Below are 23655 nucleotides of genomic sequence, written 5' to 3' on the forward strand. Positions count from 1 at the left end.
CCTTGTCAGCCAACCCACAATTCAATGCCAACTGGTGGCACACGGGTGTTTCACTTTTGTAAGCACGCCGGAGAGCTTTCAAAGGCCACCGCAAAGTCTATCACATCAGTAGAGACTGCCCACGCTGCAGCCCATGATAAGAATAAATAAGAGGCTCCTCTTCAAAGCTTTCCTCTTAGTTCATTACGAATAAATAATAGTTTCTTCAAAGGTTAATGCTAATAATCTTAAGGTAGCTATTAGTCATACTAAAGAAATAAGTGCATCCCGTGTTCTTAGCTCTTACACTTTTACCTAGATATTTGCCCTGACATGCGGGGACAAGCCCAGGCAAGTCTTAGGCCAAAGCTTATTCCCCTTCCTTATTTGGTAATGTTACCGCTTCTCTAAGCATTCCTCAACTTACTTCCTCTTTTTCTTTGTTCTCCTCTGCTGTTACATTTTTAGAAAATTTCCATTTCGGGTCAAGCATAGAATGTGAGGTTCCGTTCTGACCAATGGAAACTGGACACGGCAGTAGGGCAATTACATCAGGATATGAAAATTATAAATGTCCTTGTTTCCCTTGTTCAGGTGTGCTCTCATGGCAAGACTGCTGGCGAGTTGCACCCTTTCTAAAGGAAGTAACACTAGCCTTGCTGAGTAATCCATTGTCTTGGTCTGGATTTTTCCTGACATTATAAACCCGTTTCCAATACCGGCCTCACCACCTCTCAGGAGTTGGCCCTTCTATTGGGTCCCAGATTCCTAATCTTATATTCTCTGAGTCTTCAACAGGAATGCAGGCTGTCTGAGGGCAGAGGCTATGTAGCTCTTACAGTCTCTAGCATAGATTAGCCTCAGAGAGTATGCATTTTAAACACTTAAGGATTTGAATTGATAATCTGGATTGACAGGTATCTCAGGATGTGGCTTTTTTTTTTTTTTTAGACAGAGTCTGGCTGTGTCAGCCAGACTGGATTGCAGTGGCATGATCTCAGCTTACTGCAACCTCCGCCTCCCAGGTTCAAGCAATTCTCATGCCCCAGCCTCCCGAGTAGCTGGGACTACAGGTGTGTGCCACCACACCTGGCTAATTTTTTTTTTTTTTTTTTTTTATGACAGGGTTTCACCATGTTGGTCAGGCTGGTCTTGAACTCCCGACCTCAGGTGATCCCCCCGATTTAGCCTCCAAAGTGTTTGGATTACAGGCGTGAGCCACCGCGCCCGGCCTTTTTTTTTTTTTTTTTTTTTTAGTAGAGATGAGATTTCACTATGTTGTCCAGGCTGATCTCAAACTCTTGACCTCAAATGATCTGCCGACTTCAGCCTCCCAAAGTGCTAGGATTACAGGCATGAGCCACTGTACCCTGCCAGGAGGTGACTGTTAATGGCTTCTCCAAAGACGTCAACATAGGAGTCCTCTGGCCTGGGCGTGGTGGCTCACGCCTGTAATCCAAGCACCTTGGAGGACAAGGAGGGTGGATCACCTGAGGTTGGGAGTTCAAGACCAGCCTGACCAACATGGTGAAACCGCGTCTTAAAAAAAAAAAAAAGAAAAGGAGTTCTCTGAAAGAGCAGAGGACTTATACATGTAAATCGTGGTTTTATTAATAAAAGTCTATCTTAAAATGAGTCCTGTTCTGGAAGATTTATCACATATAGTGAAGCTGGCTTGTTTTACCTTAGATAGGATTTGGCTGAAACCTTTAGATGTGTCTCACTCTTCTAGGGTTCTCAAGAGTTTGTTTCTTGTGAATGTAGGTGTTATTGTACAAGGTCAGTATGACATGGAGCTAGAATCATGTAGGGATTTAAAATATGGGAGGTTTCACTCCTTCTTGACAGAAGGTGATTAGATAAAAACAGCAGGACCAAGTGAGTTTTGTAGTTTGTTCTGGTGTTTAAGTTTTATGAACTGGGGAATTCTCCCAGTTTAATTACTGACTTGAATGTTGGGTGATGCTAGAAGTACTTGCCTTTGTTTAAAAATGCTTAAGTGAAAGAATGCTGAGAAAAGGTGCCTTTTAAAAGCTAATAGACACTTTAGTTCAAGCCATTCATTTTACATAGTAAGAAATTGATAGCCAGAGAGGGGAAGTGAATGCCCAAGGTCACACAGCTAGGTTTTGGAAGAGCTGCAAGTCGAATCAAAGTCGTCTGGCTCATGGTATATAGGGCTGTCGCTTGCAGCTCTGTTACAGAGCCAAGCTAATATGGGCTCAGGGCTGCCGAAACTGCAAATCAAATCAAAGTCTCTTTCATTGTTCAGCAGGGGAGAATCTGTCCAGTTTCTTCTTGGTTCTTTGAGTCTTTTCAGGTCCCTGGAGGCATTGTACATTCCCACTGTGCCAGGTTAGGAAAAGGGCAGGGATGCTTATCTTTGCTGCATTGCTTTGCTACCAGGTCTGTCCTTGGTAGTCAAGGCCATATAGCCTTTTTTGGCTATAAGTCAAACTAGGATGCACGAATTGCATTTACTTCCAAGAAAATGCAAATGGCTTGACCATACTGCGGATTTATTCTCCAATTTATGTGAGTGAATCAGGGAGGGGTGGTTGGGATCCTTAGTTTATAAGGGGGCAGGCTGAGGGATTGAGTGATTAGGGCTCTAGAGAAGGCAGAGAGAACAGATGTTACCTCAGTGGCTTGGGCACTCCCCACTGTCATAATCACATAATTGAGAAAAGGGATTTCTGACAGCCACATTACCAAGGTAACACAGCATGCATATCAATTAAAAAAAAAACATGGCCAGGTGTGGTGGCTCTCACCTTTAATCCCAGCACTTTGGGAAGCCGAGGTGGGTTGATGGGTTGATCACCTGAGGTCAGGAGATCAAGACCAGCCTGGCCAACATGGTGAAACCCTGTCTCTACTAAAAATACAAAAGTTAGCTGTGCGTGGTGGTGAGCACCTGTAATCCAAGCTACTTGGGAGGCTAAGGCAGGAGAATTGCTTGAACCCAGGAGGCAGAGGTTGCAGTGAGCCACTGGTCATGCCATTGTACTTCAACCTGGGTGACAAGAGTGAAACTCTGTTAAAAAAAATTTTTTTTAATACAAATATTAGCTGAGTGTGGTGGTGGAAGCCTGTAATCCCAGCTACTTGGGAGACTGAGACAGGAGAATCGCTTGCATGTGGGAGGCGGAGTTTGCAGTGAGCTGAGATGGTGCCACTCACTCTAGCCTGGGCAACAGAGCCAGACTCTGTCTCAAAAAAAGAAAATCGGATTCACTGCATTCTGCATTGGATCTGAGTATATCTGGCATTGTAGGAAGCCCTTATGCCCAGCACAAAGTGCTTTATTCAGTTAATCAGATGGCTGAAGTTCATTATGCTGTCCTGGCAAAGAAAATGTGGAGGTGTAGTTTAAAAGATACAAAGTAGCAGATATGTAGGATGAAGTTCTAGACATCTAATGTACAACATGTAACATGCTCATGGTACCAGTCTTTGCTTGGGGAGATAAAAACCTTTTTCTTTTCTTTTCTTTCTTTTTTTTTTTTTTTTTTTGACATAGAGTCTTACTTTGTTGCCCAGGTTGGAGTGCAATGGCACAGTCTTGGCTCACCGCAACCTCCGCCTCCTGGGTTCAAGCAATTCTCCTGCCTCAGCCTCCTGAGTAGCTGGGATTACAGGCATGCACCACCACGCCCAGCTAATTTTTTGTATGTTTAGCAGAGATGGGGTTTCGCCATGTTGGCCAGGCTGCTCTTGAATTCCTGACCTCAGATGATCCATCAGCCTTGGCCTCCCAAAGTGCTGGGATTACAGGTGTGAGCCTTTGCCCCAGGCATGACTATTCTCTTTGTAAAAAAAACCAAAACCAAAAACCCTTTCCTATTAGTTGAGCCTAAATGTTGAGGAAAAATGAGAAATTCAAGCCTCCTTTAATTATAGCTGCTTCTAGCAAGGAGGATGAGGATGCAGGAAGAGCAGGAAGTTGTCAGAGAAACATGCAAGGGTATTGGCCAAAGGCCAAGACGAGTCTTGTGTTTGCCAGACTGTGTCCCCTGAGGACAGGGATTCTCCATTGAGTAAGTGAGCTGGCTTTGCAATTTCGAATAAAAAGAAAGGCCCAGGGGAGAAGAGGTCTTGAATGTCCTTTTTGAGATAAACTGACTGAAAACGGTTTTGCCTGAGAGCAATAGATATTTGGAGAAAACAATCCCCCAAAGCTCTTCTGGTCAAGTTTCTAGTTCCAGGCCCTCGATGCAAGCTTAATTAGTTTCTGTGGACCAGCTGCAAATGGGGCAGTTCGATTTGCACTTGTTAAGCTTGTACAGCTAAGACTCAGGATTTTTACAGCTGCGTTTTCAGAACCATCTCATTAATCCTCACAGCCGCAGAGGGAAGGCTGAAGACTCAGTCATCTTCATTTTAGAGGAGAGGCCCCAGAAGTAAAATGATGTATACCCCTCATATGGCAGATCAATGGCTGGGCTGAAAAATAGAAGTGAGCCGCCAGGCGCGGTGGCTCAAGCCTGTTATCCCAGCACTTTGGGAGGCCGAGGCGGGTGGATCACGAGGTCGAGAGATCGAGACCATCCTGGTCAACATGGCGAAACCCCGTCTCTACTAAAAATACAAAAAAATTAGCTGGGCATGGTGGCACGTGCCTGTCATCCCAGCTACTCAGGAGGCTGAGGCAGGAGAATTGCCTGAACCCGAGAGGCGGAGGTTGCGGTGAGCCGAGATCGCGCCATGGCACTCCAGCCTGAGCAACAAGAGCGAAACTCCGTCTCAAAAAAAAAAAAAAAAAAAAAAAAAAAGAAGTGAGTCCTAATTCTAGGGTGAGCTGCTCAGCCTAGCCCACACGGATTCCCTGCTTTGCTTACTCATTGCAGGCGCAGAAATCTCCGGCTTGTTCCCCTCAGTCTGGGCTTGGGGCTGAGCCACTGCTAAAGTATGTAATAGACAGCACTTGGGGGACAGGGGCAGTGAAGGGGAGGGAGGCTTTGATAATGCTGCCCCATCTCCTATTGGTGTCCCTTGCTCACACCCTATCACTCCAGGTCTTTCTCTTTTTTTAGAACAGGATTTTTCTCTATCACGTAGATTGGAGTGCAGTGGCAGTGTGACTTCCTGGGCTCAAAGGATTCTCCCACCTCAGTCTCTTGAGTAGCTAGGACTACAGGTGTGTGCTACCATGTCTACTAATTTTCTTTTAAGAGATGGGGTCTCGCCATGTTGCCTTACCTCCCCGAGTGTTGAAATATCAGTCATGAGCCACCTGACCTGGCCATTCCAGGTCTCATATTCCCGAACAAGAACTTGATCCCCACCCTGTGCCCAGATCCATGGAAACGGATGGGTCCCAGATGTTCTCGCCTTGAAGCTTATGCAACCAACTAGCTCATCTTATGGGCCCCGAGTGTGTCAACACTTCCATCAAAGCATGTCTAGTAGTCGAAGAAAGTGAACTTGGATGCTAGGTAGATGGCTATGAGAATGTCCCCAAAAGTATCAGACACAAGACTGAAATGTCTTTGAAATGATATGTATCTTTAAAAGGCATTCAATGTCTACATTCGTCACATGATTCTTTTAGATAAAAATATTTAACGTGTCATTGGAATGATATTTTCCTCTAAAATCTTGGAAAAAAATTCAAATGTGTCAGGAGTATGGGCCACATTGTAACTGGCTTTTTGTGTCTTCCAGCATATTGCTACATACTCTGGAGGGGGGGGGGGGGCTCAGACCCCAGGAGGAGGAGCACAGGGAGTTACATAACAACGGGCAGATGGTACAGGATGAGGGGGGGTGCCACATGCATATTTTGAAGGCCGCTTCTTGGATATAATGCTCAACCCACAGATTTCCATGCACATATACTGTTTCATCCCTGGCTCCCTCAAAGAAGCATGTGGCACAAAGGCACACTGGTGAAGATAAGTTAGGGGACAGGTAGGCTTGTGGTATCCTGCATTCACACTCCAATGTTACAGGCCACCTGTTACCCACAGGCTGCCTGGACCCTGAGCAGCAATTACAGGTCATCTTCTGATGAGTGTGGCTGCATCCATGCCTCTGTTTCCAGGGAAAGTGATTGGCAGGTAACGTTGAAGCTGGGCATGGTGGCTCATGCCTGTAATCCCAGCACTTTGGGAGGCAGAGGTGGACAGATCACTTGAGCCCAGGAGTTAAAAACTTGCCTAAGCAACATGGCAAACCCTGTCTCTACAAAAAAATAAATACATAAAAATAAAAATCAGTTGGGCATGGTGGTTGGCACCTGTAGTCCCAGCTACTCAGGAGACTGAGGAGGGAGGATCGCCTGAGCCCAGGAGGTCTAGGCTGCAGTGAGCTGTAATTGTGCCACTGCACTCCAGCCTGGGTGACAGAGTGAGACTCTGTTTAATAACAACAACAAAAACCCCACAAAGGTGAGTTACTCCCTGCACTTCCGGATACTGCAGAGAATGACCCTGGGTCCACAGAAAGGTGGGGTTGGGCTAAGTACTGTCCAGTAGTAGTTGAAAGCATGATCGGCTGGGTTTGAAAACTGATAGGCTTACCACTTACCAGCTGTGTGATCTTGGGCTAGTGACTTAACTTCTCCAGGCTTTGATTTTCTCCTTTGAGAAGTGGAAATGATAACGGTACCTCTCTCAAAGGATTATTGTGAAGACTAAATGAGATCATGTGTGTAAAGTACTTAGCAGGGTATCTGGCATATGGCAAGTGTTCATACACAGTTGTTTTCATCTATTTAAGGGCAAGGATCAATTTTTCTGTGTTATGAAAGGCTCCCAACATAGTACAGATGCAGATTCCTTTTAGCCAAAGCCTTGAAAATGAGAATGAGGAATCAATACCGAGAGGGAAGGACATCACAGACAGAGAGCAGGGAAAGCTGAACCTGAGCTCATTCCTAAGTGGTAGGTAAAAAAACCTGTAGCTGAAAACATCGCACGAACTCCAGAACATGTCGCTTGTATGCTGGGGTGTGGCACAAACCAAGGACTTGGTGCGTGGATGCGTGGGCCTGTGTGGCAGTCACTAGTAATGCTCATTTGAAACAAGCAGTTCTGTACCTGCAAGAAGGCAAGCTTCATCATTTCCACTTTACAGTGGCTTCCAGCAGGTCAGGACATTGAGCCCAAGAAATCTGCCTGGAGTCCAGGACATTTCTCCAGTGGCCAGGACTGAATCCTCAGAGGTCATTTCCTCCCACTCCATGTAGGACCTCCACCCCGCTCCAGATGTATACCCACAGTCTGGCTTCCAGGCTGCAGGATGAGGAATGGGATGTGGTTATTACCTTCATCCTACTGACTGTTTGGAGGAATTCGATCCTAAGACATAAACATATGCCCTTTCCCAGTGCCGACAGTTGAGCCTCCTCTGCCCCTTTGGCAGCAAAAATTCTGGCTGAGGTAGGTCCTTTCAACTCATTGCTGATGAAATTACCTATTACCCACAGTGTCTTCACAACAGCTTGAAAAAAATGTGATTGTGCCAGCACCCACTGGCATTTTGGGCCCATGCCAACAGTATGAACCCATTTTCCTTTAAGTGGCTGATGTCAGAAAAGCAGGAGTCAAGCTCTGGGGTACTTGGATGGGGCAACTGGAGAGCATCAGCTTCAGGTTCAGATTGAGGCCAAAGATGGCAAGGAAGACACTGGTGGGAATATGACCTCTCCCTGTGCTCCCAGATACTGCAGAGAATGACCCAGGGTCCGCAGAAAGGGAGACTGTCAGCCACCTCAGGAGAGTGTCAGGAGCTTTTGGCAAGTCATTGGTGAAACTCAGCTGAGTTGGTGGGAGATGGGATGATGGCCCTAACTCCTCATCCTTTGATAGGAGGATGCCAGGCTGTTTAGCCATGTCCAACGACACTGCCCCAGATCAACCAGTCCCAGAGGAGACAGAGACCTTTTCACTCGCACAGAAGTCTGGGATGGCTCTCTCATGACAGTCATCTCATTCAACACTCATTCATTCTACAAATATTTATTTGAATATCTACTATGTGCCAGGTACTGTGGGGGTGGGTACCCAGGGTGTAAAACTAAATCAGAATGCTTTCTGACCTCAAGGAGCTACCAGTATAGTTAGTGCAGGGTCTTAGGGCTCCCAAGTTTTTAGACCGTCCAGTTGGGTCATTTTGAGTGGTAGTGGGGTTCACTTTATCGTAGCATTGACTCACACTGAATCCCAACCTTAGTGTTTTGGGACAGTATGCCTGGCAGGCAGCACCCAGAAGAGCTCTGCCTCCAGTCCAAGGGCTGCTGCCTATAGTTCCCTCCCATGTGCAAAGAGGAGTTTTGGCTTGGTGTTGGGGAACATGCAGAGAAGTCCAGCCTGTGTGCCCCTGGCTCCTGCTCAGTGCTTTGCTTCCAAACCTCTTTAGCCATAACCTTTGCAGACATGGGGAAAAAAAGTCTGTACACAGAGTATGGTGGCTCATGCCTGTAATCCCAACACTTTGGGATAACGAGCTGAGTGGATCACCTGAGGTCAGGAGCTCGAGACCAGCCTGACCAATATTGTGAAACCCTGTCTCTACTAAAACTACAAAAATTAGCCAGGCGAGGTGGTGTGCCCCTGTAATCCCAGCTACTAAAGAGGCTGAGGCAGGAGAATCGCTTTGAACCTGGGAGGCGGAGGTTGCAGTGAGCCAAGATCACGCCACTGCACTCCAGCCTGGGTAACAGAGGCAGACTTTGCCTCAAAAAAAAAAAAAAAAAAAAAAAAAATTAGCCGGGTGTGGTGGTGGGTGCCTATAATCCCAGCTACCCAGGAGGCTGAGGCAGGAGAATCGCTTGAACCCAGGAGGCGGAGGTTGCTGTGAGCTGAGATGATGCCATTGCACTCCAGCCTGGGTGACAGAGCAAGACTCCATCTAAAAAAAAAAAAAGAGTTTGTGATCAATCTTTAGAAGTGACTAATTAGGATCGCTGTACACTATTGTGCAGCTTGTATACCCAGCCAATGAAGCAAGTGGGGCTGAAATTACCAAGCCATGTGCCCGTCACACAGAGGGTGTCATGACGGGGGCATGGACAGCAGGGAGAATCTTTTTCTAACTTGGACAAAGATGCCTCATAGGCTAGTGCAGACCTGTAAGTACCAGAAGGATATTAGGAAACAGGAGAAACAAAATAATTTCTCACCCTTGGGTAACTCTGAAGAGCCAGAGGAATTAATCCTGATTAGGGTCCTGATGCTTCCATCGTATGAAACAATCCCTCCCACCCCACTACATGGCCAGAGGCTGTTGCAAAGGACTCCGTAGCCTAAACTTCGAGGTAGTCAGGCTGCACTCTGAGAGCAAGAAGGTACGGTTCAGAGGGAGAGGCCCCATTTCCCAACCCCAGTCTGAGGGGTGGCCTAAAATCCGAATTCTCGGGCCATCTGATACGCTCGGCATACAGCACACTGTGTTTCTTCACATGCCTCCGCCTCCAGCCTTTCAGCTCTGAGGTCACAGCCCTGGTGGCCAGGTGAGCCAGAGGCCCTGTGGTCAAGAGAAAGAGGTAGACAACTTCCAAATCCTGTGAGAAACAAGAGGCTTCAAAGAGGAGCAAAGGGGATCCCCTGCATGTTGAGGAGGTGGCAGGAAGAGGGTTCTTAGCTCTCATCACCCACCAGGGCCCAGTACATGGGAGCAGGGGCCCAGGAAGAGCACACAAAGGGCCACCAGCAACCAACAATTCCAGGACACCCACAAAGAGGCACCGCAAAGACTTATTGGGATAGTAGGATGAATAGATTTAATCACTCTTGCTTGAAAAACAAGACATAAATTAGTATATATATATATAATTTATATATTTTATGTAGTATATATACTATATACAGACATTAGAAAATGTTTCCTTTCTGTGAGGCTCAGGGAGAGGTGAAGGATGGCGGTGAAATGACACAGGCGGGGGCTGAGTGGCGAAGGTGGGAGAAGACCACGTCAGCGCTCCGGCTTGCAGTGGCTGAGGGGAAACGATTCCCCACTGGAGGCATCTCTGGCCCATTCAACAACTTGGTTCTGGGGGAGGAGAAGCAAGGAAGCGAGGGGCTGGCTTCTGCAGAAGGGGCACCCCTCCTCCTTGCGGGAAGAACTCACCACTCAGGGAGACTTTATTGCACTAGGGGCTACCAAGGATGGGCAGAGGTTAAGCACAGTGTACATCTTGACAAAACTCACATCAGAATGAGAGATTTCACATGGGCCTCTCACACAGGGATGAAAGAGAGGCAGACGCGGGGCACGAGGGTACGGCAAGTGGGGGAGATATGGAGAGGTGGACGAGAAGCAATCTATACAGAAGAAACATTGGCTTTCTTTGTTCCCTACAGTGGGACAGTTGGTAGGGACTCCGTGTCTTCACTCCCAGGAAGGTTGCGGGGGTGGGGTGGGGCGGGGGGAAGGTTGGCAGCAGCGGTAGCGGTGGCGGTGGTGGTGGTGGTGGTGGCGGCAGCGGCGGCGGCGGCGGCAGCGGTGGTGGCAATAGGAGGTGTGTGTCAAGGTGGATGTTAAACAGTGTGAATTCCCTTCCAGATGGCTCCAGAGAGGGAGAAAGAGGTGCAGGACTGCACCGGGTAAGGCGCTCAGCTTCTTTTCTTAGAGAGACAAATCCACAGGGTCAATACACAGCCAAAAGCATATACTCAGGATTAACATATCACGCTAGCTTCCAGAAGTTTAAGATATAGTCATCAACACCCCCCGCCCCTCCCCCTTCCCCCCTCCCCCCTCCCCCCTCCCCCTCCCCGATCCACAGCTAAGTCAAACTCCTAAGGACAGTCTGTCTGGTAGAGAGATGTTAAGAGAGGAGCCTCACGCCTGTAGCAACAGCCCCTGCGCTGGGCTGGGCCGGGCCGGGCGGGCTCCTAGGCCTGCGCTGGGTCTCCCCAGGCAGACGTTTTTACCAGGTACCTTACCCAAAACGAGTGGGGTGATCCCAGATGCTTGCTCCCTAGTGGACTGAGCTGCCCTGCCCATCAGTGAGTGGCAGGGCACTTTGGGGATGGCTGGTGTGGAGCTACTGGACCTGGAGGTGAGGGCTCCCCAGGCTGCCAGCCCGTTGGGCAGCTGCAAACAGCCTAGTGTGGCTGTTTTCTGCAGGTATCTCACCCAGGCACAGGCCCTCAGGGTGGCACCTGCCAGTTGAGTGTGAGCCCAGGGTGGTTGGGCACATCTGGACTGAGCGCCCTCTCCCCTTGGCTTGGCGCTGTGGCCTGCTGCTACTGCCACTGCTCCCAGCAGGGGAGCTGATGCCATGAGGAGCTCAAGGCCTGAGGGTCTGCTTGCAGGCCTTGGCTCCCCCAGTACCCAACACGGATGGAGCAGGAAGTGAGCCTGATGTCACCTCTCAGCCCCAGAGAAGAGATAAAATACAGCTCTGCCGTGAGCAGAGTGATGAGGGGCCTTTGCCCTCACAGTGAGGCCCAGACACCAGGGAAGGGGTGAGGACACCCAGGGCGGCAGCTAAGCCTGCAGCCCTTAAGAGAGAGCCTCAATCAAGGGAGTTTCCACTCCCCGGAGACTGACGGGCTCTTGGACCCTGACTAGCCCAGCGGACACACACACTCACCACAAGATGCAAGGACCACAAAGCTCAAACCTGGGGCCATGGTTGGGGAAGGGGGACAGGTGTGGGCAGATGCCCTACTTAATAAGGGTTTTTAAGGAGTGGGTGAATGTGCTCATAACAGTCGCCGAGGTTGGGGAGCCTGGTGGGTGCTCCGTGGCTGCCCCTGCAGCTCCTGCCGCCTGCTGCTGCTGCTGCTGCTGCTGCTGCTGCTGTTGCTGCTGTTGCTGCTGCTGCTGCTGCTGGTTAAGGTTCCGGGCTGTGGACTCCTCAGCTGCACGCAACAGGAAGGTGTAGTTCCTCACCACCTCTTCTACCTTGGCCAGCAGCTCTTGGCGCTGGGCCTCGGAGCGCACGATGAATACCAGCCGCACGAAGGTCTCAATGAGGCTGCTCAGCACCTGGAAGCTGCCCGTGATGGCTGCCAGCATGTGAGTCGGGCTCTTGTCCACATTGGCCACACGGCGGCAGGAGGCCCGGAGCTCCTTGAACTTGAGAGCTAGCTCGAGCTTATACTCGGAGATCTGAGAGACATAGGGCTTGGGGGCACGGGCCTCAGGGCTGGCCACACACTGCCGCAGGACCGTCAGCAGCTCGTTGGTGTCCAGCCGGGCAGCCAGGAAGCCATCAGGGAGGCCATAGGCATGGGCTCTCAGGGCGTTTATCTTGGCCAGGCTCCCCTCGAAGGTGGACACACGGAGGTCAATCTCCTGAGTGCGGGAGGCCTCAGGGCTGCTGCTGCTGCAGGTGGCAGCATCCAGCACCTGCAGGGTCCTGCTCACCACAGGTACCACCTGCTCATCCAGCTTCATGCCGGGCAGGATCTTCATGGGGATAGAGTAGGAGAGCTCATCCTTGCCGTCACTGGCATCATCTGCCATGTCACACTTGCGGTAATAGAAGCAGTAGCGAATGGAGCAGCACTTGCTGCTCTCACTGTCCTCGTCTAGATCGGCAGGCTTCCGGTACACCTCCTCAGGCAGTGAGAACACGGCCATCTGTCTGGGGCCTTTGGTCTCCGGGGCAACCTGGACATAGGAGGGGTCTCCCAGGGTTGGTGACTCCAGAGACCTGCTTTTGGGACCCAAGGCTAGGGGGAGGCTTGCCTCTACCTCCTTGGCCTCCCTGGGCAGCATGCCCAGGGGCAGATGTGGGTAGACATCCGAGGTCAGCGAGGCCCTGTCACCCTGGTCCAGCTCACTGATACTGTAGCGTCGCATCAGTTTCCTGTAATTCGGAGCTCCCAGACATTCGCCCCCTGAGGCACACGTGGTCAGGCATGAAACACCACTCTCCGGGTCTGATCGGCACTCTCGGGATTCCAGGCTGGTAGAACGAATGCGCCGGACATTGATGGGGCTGCTGAGGCTCATGCCTGGGCTAGCTTCTGGCTGCCTCTGGGTAGGGAGGACCCTGTCCCTTTCCCTCCCCCGGAGGCTGGGCACTGGTGTCTGGGCGGCTTGTGGCCGGCCCCCCCGGCAGATGCGCTTGCAGTCGCAGCTGCGCCTCTGCTCGCGGGACATGCCAGGCCCCTGCTGCACAGGGCTGCTGCGGAGCTGGCAGCTACAGCGGCCAGGTGCTGGAGGTTGCAGGTACTCGGTGCCTGGCAACTCCCCCTGGCTTGGTGGTTTTAGAAGCTCCTCAAGGAACTCCAGCTCATACTGCTTTACCTTCTGCAGCTGGGCCTGCCGTTCATCTGTCTCCTTCTTCTGGCGGGTTGGGAAGGTGGCAGAGAATAAATTGCGTAGCCGGAAAGGACCTCGGGATGACTTGGGCTTTGCAGGGCCTTCAGAGGTCGAGTGGGCTCCATTGAGAGTTGTTTCAAGCTTCCTAGAGGGCATAGTGCTCACCTGCCGGCTGGCAGCCTGAGACCTCAGTGGGCTCTGGCCTCGAGGTTGGCAGCTGGGGCTCTGGCCTCGAGACTGGCTGATGGGGCTGTGGCCACGGGGCTGGCAGCTGGGGCTGTGGCTTCTCGAATGGCAGCTGGGGCTCTGCAGAGCCATGGGGTAGCTAGCTCGGGGAACCAGGCTGGTCTCTTCGAGCTTGCTGCTTTTGGGTGTGCTTTCCAGCTGCGCCTTCTCCCCTTGGCTGGAGATGGTGCCCTGCTTTGGTAGGATGGGCTTACCACCCTCTGGCCCACCTTTGCCTGCCACCTCCCCTGTAGCTTGCTTGCCCACTGACTCTCGGCTTGCTCGCAAAAGATAGCTTTTGGGAGGGAAATTTTGAACAGGCAGCCTGTCCTCCTGTGGAGAGAGGTGCAGGCTGTCAGCCCGGCTGCCTGTGGGTGCTCTGGGGCTGGAAGAGACCTCTGTGCCCAGCTGATGCTGAGAATTCCGTGAGGTCTCTGGAGCACTGGGACTCATTTTGAACTTCAAATTCTTATTGGCACTGCTGCTCATCATGCTAACTTCTGGCCTTACCATGCTAACCTCTGGCCTCCCCATGCTGTCCTCCAGCCTTCTCTCACCCCTGCTGGGGGCATTTCCCAAAGCCCCACCAGGAGTGACAAGACTCTTACTGTGAACCACCTGCTGTAGGGCGGCTGAGATGATGGCTGGGGTCACACTGCCCTTTGGGTCCAGGATAAGCTTGGGGCTCAACCTGACCTCCTTGGGCAGGTTCTCTCTCAGCTCAGAGACCTGCTCTTCACTGAGGGATGACGTAGCCGTTCTCAGTGACATCTCTAGGCCTGCCCTAGTGTGGCCAGGCCCTTTGTCCTCAGGAACTGGGGACAGCAGGCTCAGATTCTTCTGTTCACTAAGCTGTGGGGACAGTGCTGGGTGCACTGCCAAGGAGAATGTTCGTTCTCCCTGTGCCTGGCCCTCTGACTGGGGCAGCTTCCTCCGGGCGCCGGGGGGGACAGAACTCTGGCCTGTGGCAACCGGCTGGAGAGACTGGTTGGGATCTGGGCGCCCGAGAGAGTAAGGGGCCGTGAGAACGGCCTGGGCTGCACAGCTCTGGATCCGGAAGGGCAGGTCCTTGCGGGCAAGGAGGCTGTCCTTGTTGAGGTGCTGGGCCAGGAAGTAGGTGGTGTTCTGGTGCTGCTTCATGGCTGACATCATCTCTGACATGTCTGTGAGCTCTGAAGAGTTGGTTTCATGACCCGAGTCCAGCGATGATTCAGGAGTGATTGTGGCCAGCACAATCAGACCTGGAGGAACAGGGATAGGGCTTGTTACGCTTACAGAAATCAAGTTCTTTTCCAGCTCTACACGGTTGTCCCTTGGTATCCATGGGCGATTGGCTCTAGGACTCCTGAAGATTCCAAAACTTGCAGATGCTCAAGTCCCTGATATGAAATGGCACAGTATTTGCATGTAACCTATGTACATCTTCCCATGTACTTTAAATCCTCTCTGGATTACTTATAATACCTAATACAATGTAAATGCTACGTAAATAGTTGTTATACTGTGTTGTTTAGGGAATAGTGACAAGAAAAATCTGTAGATGTTCAGTATAGACATATTTCTTTTTTTTGAATACTTTCGATCTGTGGTTGGTTGAATCAGCGGATGCAGAACCCTCAGATACGGAGGGCTGACTCTTTAGAGAGTGCATGGAGGCCAAGGTTAGCCAGCAGTACTTCCAGCTGGAGAAAACCAGTCAGGCCTGGTGAGAATGCAGGGCTGAAGGTGGGAGGAGTGGAGGGGAGGGGACAAAGAGCGGAAAGCTGTAAGAAGGGGATGAAAGACTGGAATCCAAAACAGAAACAAAAGAGGTGGAGAGGGGATCTGGGCAGTTTGATGGCAAATTACCATGCAAATCACATGCAAAACACCATGCTAATCACAACTATTTTTAGATTCAACAGCTAGGAAATTTTTGTTAATTATCCTAAAGAGGGGCTGGCAAAGAGAGGCCCCACTCTATCCCTCCTCATCTGGCCGGGCCTGCCTACAGTCATTGCAGCTGAGGCCATTTAGCTGAGCTTGTCTGCTCTCCAGCAGCCACATGGGACTCAAGCCTGGGAGCAGCTAGCACTCTCTCCAGACTGGAGCAAAGAGAAATGCCAGCTCTGGGGGCCAAACACACGGGTGCTGTCCAATGTCAAGGGTGTCCTCACACACAGTAAAGGCAGGTTCCCTCTGACCCCAATCCCTTCACCCTCCCTGTCTACACTTTTCCCTGCCTCACATGGTTTCCCATGGTCCCTATTCCTCCCTATCCTTTTTCCGTTGCTGTCATTTACCTCTTCTCTCTTTTTTTTTTCTTTTGAGATGGAGTCTCACTCTGTCACCAGGCTGGAGTGCAGTGGTGCAATCTTGGCTCACTGCAACCTCCGCCTTCCAGGTTCAAGTGATTCTCTTGCCTCAGCCTCCTGACTAGCTGAGACTACAGCACACCCAGCTGATTTTTCTCCTTTTAGTAGACAGGGTTTCACCATGTTGGCCAGGCTAATCTTGAACTCCTGGCCTCAAGTGATTCACCCCCCTCAGACTCCCAAAGTGCTGGGATTACAGGTTGAGCCACTGCACCCAGCCCTCTTCTCTCTCTTTTTTTTTAAGGTGTATGTGTATGGAGGGACATTTGTGTGACTATGGGTACACGTCTGATATGAGTTTGTCTACAAGATGGATATACGTGTGTCTGTAACAGGGAACAGCATGCATGTTGTATGATTCTCCTACTAACTAATATGTTGCAACAATAGCTCCCACTTTCTGAGGCCTTACTGTGTGCTAGGCAGTGCTTACGTGCTTTGCCTGAATGATCTCATTCAATCCTTATGACAACCCCATGTGATAGAACTACTGTTATAAAAATCATTTTGCTAAAGGTTACACTGACAATGATCGAAGAAACCAGGACTTGGGTGGATCTGATTCGGAGCCCATGTTCTTAGACAGGATAAAGACCTCAGCAATGAACAGTGATGGTCCTTGGCTCCCCGGGTCCCAGTTCACTAGGTAGTGAGTTGGTAGTTTTGCTTTGCTTTTTTTTTTTTTTTTTTTTTTTTTTTAAGACGGGGTTTCACCGTGGTGGTCAGGCTGGTCTTGAACCCCCGACCTCAGGCGATCCGCCCGCTTTGGCCTCCAAAGTGCTTGGATTACAGGCGTGAGCCACCACGCCCGGCCTTGCTTTGCTTTCAATCATGTGCATGCTGGAAGTTCTTTGCCTGTCTTCTACATCTCTCACAGTTTTTCTCTGATCCCCCCAACCTGGCCTGCATCCATAGCTGTCATGACCCCAATCCTTGTGATCTATCCGTAAGGCATTTCCAAAAAGATGCAATGACGAGAGCCAGAACTCTAGCTAGAGCTGAGCAGCTGCTCCCTGCTATAACATGGATGCTCCTCTGACCCTATCTAAACAACCTTGGATTCATCCACTTCCCTGACATATCTCAGTGACTCTGACATCTACTTGGGAAGACAAAAATGTTACCTACTGGCCCTTCCTGGACAGGAGAAGAAGGGAGAGGAAAGAAAGAGAAGGAATGGGTCATTACCTGCAGTCTGTGGGGGTGGGGGGTGTGGTCCATCCTCGGATGCAGCCAGGGCTTCCAGAGCCTGCAGAGTGGACACCAGAGCATCATCTAGCTCCTGGGCGTGATCTCGAACTGTCCGGGTCTGCACACTGTCAATCAATGTCACTGGAATCTCGTCGTAAAGAAGCCCACGCAGGTGGCGTCCTTGCTCCTGGCTCTGGACAGCCCGGCGCTTGGAATCATCCTCATCAGAGCTGTTGTCTCGGAAACCAGGGGGTGGGGCAGCAATGGCAGGCAACAGAGAAGTTGTCTCATCTTCCTCCTCCTCCTCCTCCTCACTCCCAGGTGGTGGGAGGGACATCAAATCCACTATGTTGTCACGAGAGGAGCCAGGCTTCCCACCTTTGCGAGGGCCCAGCTGCTCCTGGAGTTTGGCTTTGCAAGAGTCACAGTAGAAATTCAGGGCTTCAGCCCCAAGGGAATTGTCCAAGGTGTAGGACCGGGCCCTGCTGGCACAAGGCTCGTGGTCTAGGCTAGCTGCATCAAAGTCATCGGGGACTACCTCATAACCTTGGCCAGAGCTTTTGGATGTGGGGTCAGACTTGGTTCGGGGCCTGGTCTCCTCAAAGAATATTAGGTTCTCGTTGACATCTGTCCGGCTTTCCTGCTCCTTCCTTTGTTCCCGCATATGGAGGTAGCAGAAGCTGACAAGCTCAGAGTCGGCAGGCGGGGGCGTGCAGCGGCTCGATTTCCTGGGGCTGGTGCCCACGCTGCCCACATAACTACTCTCCTTTTTCCCCAGGTGGCCCCCAGTGACAGGGCGGTGGGCACTGTGCATGTAATCTAAACCCAGAAAGAGAATCAACAGATGAGCCCTGGTGCTGAGGATTGTGACTGAGCTCTCTTGGCATCTGTCGCTCATGTCTCTGCAGCACAACCAAGTGGCAGGTCCCAAGACAAAGCATTACCTGGCTGCCAGAGATTAGGGATAGGGAAGTTGATGAGCTATGCTACTGCTGACCCTGAAAGTAGAGTGAGTAGAGTCTAATAACCTGAGCTACTAATGGCCCCATCACCTCTGAAATGGGAAAAGGCATGGGGTATGGTAAGGGTGGGAGTGAACACCTTAGTTTAGGGCCTGGTATCTGGGCACAGCTGGACTCTTAGATGGATACCCCTGGTCTGCAAGTCAGCTGTAAACGTATGTCCCCATTGGAACTATTCCTGCTCCTGCCCCCACCCCTTTTCAGAGTTTTTCCAACCACCAGTGCTCTATTGTTCTTGTTATCTTGAATCTCTTCTAGCAGAAGGAAATAGATCTGACAAGTTACTAATGCTTTAGTCGGAAACTGTTAAACAGATTACATACAATGCCCAAGAGTTTGCATTTCAAAGAGGCCTGTTGATGGAGGGATCCTAAAAGAATAATGCTGTATAGCAGAATTCCAGGATCTGAATGTGTAAAGTATATGGGAGATAGCTGGGATGTGCATATGTGACAGGAGGGCAGAGGAAGCATTCTTATAATTCTTCAAATTTTATTCCTTTCTGTATTCATACAGGGCCAGCCCTACCTGCCACACATATGCATGTGGCAAATGCTCTCAAGCAACCATTCTTAATGACGGTAGGTGTGTGCATCTGAGAATTATCTATAGCAAATGCTTTATCTGTGAATAGCTTCTCTCATTGTTTTTGGAGGTCTTCCCCATGTTATCTATAAGAATATACTCAGACTGCAGACAGAAAGATGACAAGCACTAAGTTAGGCCCGGGTCCTAATATACATGATCCTACTTAATCTTCATAACAACTCAGTGAGGTAGTTATTATTATCCCCATTTTACAGAGAAAGAAACTGACTCACCTAATGTTACACAGACCGAGTGGTAGACTGGATTTGAGCCTAGGTCTGAAGGACTTCAAAACCTGTGTTTTTAGCCATTACCCTTATAGCTCATCATGGTGGTCAAGATGCTGGAAAACAAGACTTCAAAATGCCTCTCAAACTGCAGTTTGACAGAGTCAATGTGCCAGTGTTGTCTTTGACTAGCGCTCACACCTATGACAAAAGCATAGCACTGGCACCTGGCAACAAAATCCCCAAATACAGGAAGAAAAAACTGACAGAATTGAAGGAAAGAATACACAATTCAACAACAGTAGTAGGAGACTTCAATATTCCACTCTCTTTGCTTGCTTTTTTTTTTTTTTTTTTTTAAATCCCTGAGATGGAGTCTTGCTCTGTTGCCCTGGCTAGAGTGCAGTGTGGTGTGATGATCTCAGCTCACTGCAACCTCTGCTTCCTGGGTTCAGGGGATTCTCCTGCCTCAGCCTCCTGAGTATCTGGGATTACAGGCACCTGCCACCACACCCGGCTAATTTTTTGTGTTTTTGTTAGAGATGGGGTTTCACCATGTTGGCCAGGTTGGTCTCAAAGTCCTGCCCTTAAATGATCCACCTGCCCTGGCCTCCCAAAGTGCAGGGATTACAGGCGTGAGACACCGCACCTGGCCAATACTCCATTTTCAATAACGGATAGGACAAGCAGAATATCAACAAGGAAACAGAGGACCTGAACAATACTATAAATCAAACTAGACCTAACCAAAAGCTATAGAACCGTCTTCCTAACAGTAGCAGAATAGACATTCTTCTTAAGTGCATATGGAACACTATTGTGAATAAACCACATGTTAGAGTATAAATAAGCCTTAGTAGACTTAAAAGGACTAAAATCATACGAAATATATTTTCTGACCACAACATAATTAATTTAGAATTCAATAACAGAAGGGAGTCTGCAAAATTCACAAGTAGAAATTAAACAAAACTCTCCTTTAAAAAATTTTTTGATACAGGGTCTCGCTCTGTTACCCAGGCTGGAGGGTAGTGGTGCGATCTTGGCTCACTGCAACCTCCACCTCCTGGGCTCAAGTGATCCTCCCACTTCAGCCTCCCAAGTAGCTGGGATTACAGGCACCTGCCACCATGCCCAGCTAAGTTTTGTATTTTTGGTAAACATAGGGTTTCACCATGCTGGCCAGGCTGGTCTCAAACTCCTGGCCTCAAGTTATCTGCCTGCCTCGGCCTCCTAAAGTGCTGGGATTACAGGCATGAGCCACCGTGCCCACCCAAAACACTCTTTTTAATTTATTATTTTTTATTTCTTATTTATTTATTTATTTAAAGATGAGGTTTCACCATATTGGTTAGGCTGGTCTCGAACTCTTGACCTCAGGTGATCTGCCCACCTCAGCCTCCCAAAGTGCTGGGATTACAGGTGTCAGCCACCGTGCCTGGCTGCCAAAACACTCTTAAATAACCAAGGTGTCAAGGAAGGACTCACAGCAGAAATTCGAAAATACTTTGAGATGAATAAAAATGAAAATACAACATACCACAATTTATGGGGTCTAGCTAAAGTATATATGTATGTATGTATGTATTTATTTGAGACAGAGTTTCACTCTTGTTGCCTAGGCTGGAGTGCAATGGTGCAATCTCAGCTCACTGCAACCTCTGCCACCTGGGTTCAAGTGATTCTCCTGCCTCAGCCTCCCAAGTAGCAGGCATTACAGGTGTGCACCACTACGCCTGGCTAATTTTGTATTTTTAGTAGAGACGGGGTTTCACTATGTTGGTCAGGTTGGTCTCAAAGTCCTGACATCAAGTGATCCACCCACTTTGTCTCCCAAAGTGCTGGGATCACAGGCGTGAGCCACCATGCCAGGCCTACAATAGTTCTTAAAGGGAAAATATATAGCTGGAAGTGCCTACGTTAAAAAAAAAAAGAAAGATTTCATATGAATTAACATAAACATCCATTTCTACTGTAAGAAACCAGAAAAAGAAGAGCAAACTAAATATTTAGAAAGAATGAATAAGACCTACTATTTGATAACACAATAGGGTGACTATAGTCAATAATAACTTAATTGTACATTTAACAATAACTAAAAGGGCCAGAGTAATCAAATAAGAGAAAGAAATAAAGGGCATCCAAATCAGTAAAGAGGAAGTCGAATTGTCACTGTTCACCGGTGATAAGATCATATGCCTAGAAAACTCTGAAGACATCCAAAAAGCTCCTAGATCTGATAGATGAATTCAATAAAGTTCCAGGATACAAAATCAATGTACACAAATCAGTGGCATTGCTATACATTAACACAGTGACCATGCTGAGAATCAAATCAAGAACTCAACCCCTCTTTTAATAGCTGTAAAGAAATAAAATACTAGGCCGGGTACGGTGGCTCAAGCCTGTCATCCCAGCACTTTGGGAGGCCGAGGCGGGTGGATCACGAGGTCGAGAGATGGAGACCATCCTGGTCAACGTGGTGAAACCCCGTCTCTACTAAAAATACAAAAAAATTAGCTGGGCATGGTGGCGCGTGCCTGTAATCCCAGCTACTTAGGAGGCTGAGGCAGGAGAATTGCCTGAACCCAGGAGGCAGAGGTTGCGGTGAGCCGAGATCGCGCCATTGCACTCCAGCCTGGGTAACAAGAGCGAAACTCCATCTCAAAAATAAATAAATAAATAAATAAATAAATAAAAATAAAAAATAAAAATAAAAAAATAAAATACTTAGGAATATACCTAGCCAAGGAGGTAAAAGACCTCTACAAGGAAAACTGCAAAACACTACTGAAAGAAATCATAGATGACACAAACAAATGAAAACACAGCCCATGCTCATGGATGGCTACAATCAATATTGTGGAAATGACCATACTGCCAAAAGCAATCTACAAATTCAGTGCAATTCCCATCAAAACACCATCACCATTCTTCAGAGAACTACAAAAGACCATCCTAAAATTTATATGGAATGAAAAAAGACCCTGCATAGCCAAAGTAATCCTAGGCAAAAAGAACAAATCTGGAGGCATCACATTACCAGACTTCAAACTATACTACAAGACATGGTACTAGCATAAAAATAGGTACATAGAGCAAAAGAACAGAATAGAGAACCCAGAAATAAAGCCAAATACAGCCAACTGATCTTGGACAGAGCAAACAAAAACATAAAGTGGGGAAAAGAACACCCTATTCAACAAATGGTGCTGGAATAATTGGCAAGCCACATGTAGAAGAATGAAACTGGATCCTCATCTACCACCTTATATATAAATCAACTCAAGATGGATCAAAGACTTAAATCTGAGACCCAAAACCATAAAAATTCCAGAAGATAATACTGGAAAAAGTCTTCAGGACACTGGCTTAAGCAAAGACTTCATGACTGAGAACCCAAAAGCAAATGCAACAAAAACAAAAATAAATAAATGAGACATAATTAAACTAAAAAGCTTCTGCACAGCAAAATAAATAATCAGCAGAGTGAACAGACAACCACAGAGTGGGAGAAAATCTTTGCAAACTATGCACCCGACAAAGGACTAATAATATCCAGAATCTACAAGGAGCTCAAACAAATCAGCAAGGCAAAAAACAAACGATCCCATCAAAAAGCTGGCTAAGGATATGAATAGACAGTTCTCAAAAGGAGATGTACAAATGGCCAATGAGCATATGGAAAAATGCTCAACATCACTAATTATCAGGGAAATGCAAATCAAAATCACAATGCAATACCACCTCACTCCTACAAGAATGGTCATAATTTAAAAATAAAAAAAAATAGATGTTGGTGTGGATGTGGTGAAAAGAGAAGATTTTTACACTGCTACTAGGAATATAAACTAGTACAACCACTATGTAAAACAGTATGGGGATTCCTTAAAAAACTAAAAGTAGGCTGGGCACAGTGGCTCAAGCCTGTAATCCCAGCACTTTGGGAGGCCGAGGCAGGTGGATCACGAGGTCAAGAGATCGAGACCATCCTGGTCAACATGGTGAAACCTCGTTTCTGCTAAAAATACAAAAAAATTAGCTGGGCATGGTGGCGCATGCCTGTAATCCCAGCTACTCAGGAGGCTGAGGCAGGAGAATCGCCTGAACCCAGGAGGCGGAGGTTGCAGTGAGCCGAGATCGCGCCACTGCACTCCAGCCTGGGTAACAAGAGTGGAACTCCGTCTCAAAAAAAAAAAAACAAAAAAAAAAACCACTACCATTTGATCCAGCAACCCCACTACTGGGTATCTAATCAGAGGAAAAGAAGTCATTATATGAAAAGGACACTTGCACATGCACATTTATAGCAGCACAATTCACAACTGCAAAAATATGGAACCTGCCCAAATGCCAATCAATCAACAAGTAGATAAAGAAAATGTGGTACAGCTGGGCACAGTGGCTCATATCTGTAATTCCAGCACTTTTGGAGTCGATATTGCACGACTTCACTCCAGACTGGGTGACAGAGTGAGATTCCATCTCAAAAAAAAAAAAAAAAAAAATATTTAAAATTTTTTTAAAAATATGGTATGTATGTGTATATGTGTGTGTATATATATACATATATATGTATACATATGTATATATATGTATACATATGTATATATATACATATATACATATACACATATATATGTATACATATATATACATATATATATATATGGATGAGATTGGGTACATTCAGGATGGTATGACTGTAGACTAAAACGTGGGAAATACATACAATGGAATACTACTCAGCCATAAAAAGCAATGAAATAATGGCATTTGCAGCAACCTGGATGAAGTTGGAGACCATTATTCTAAGTGAAGTAGCTCAGGAATGGAAAAGCA

The 23655-nt window shown here is 48.2% G+C and overlaps 1 protein-coding gene across 6 annotated transcripts in view; it reads right to left on the minus strand.

Moving 5' to 3' along the window:
* Nucleotides 1-10704: 10704 nt before the first annotated feature.
* The window catches only part of FRMPD3 (FERM and PDZ domain containing 3), a 151435-nt gene continuing 138484 nt past the window's right edge, over nucleotides 10705-23655 (minus strand). For all 6 annotated transcript variants that reach the window (XM_074392301.1, XM_074392300.1, XM_074392303.1 and 3 more), the window contains 2 exons: nucleotides 16974-17795; nucleotides 10705-14672 (listed from right to left, as the gene is read on the minus strand). In XM_074392301.1, coding sequence (XP_074248402.1) covers nucleotides 11599-14672; nucleotides 16974-17795 — 3896 coding nt within the window. In that variant the 3' untranslated portion in view covers nucleotides 10705-11598. The remainder of the gene's footprint in view (nucleotides 14673-16973; nucleotides 17796-23655) is intronic.

Source organism: Saimiri boliviensis, chromosome X, assembly GCF_048565385.1.
Source record: "Saimiri boliviensis isolate mSaiBol1 chromosome X, mSaiBol1.pri, whole genome shotgun sequence".
Taxonomy (NCBI): Eukaryota; Metazoa; Chordata; class Mammalia; order Primates; family Cebidae; genus Saimiri; species Saimiri boliviensis.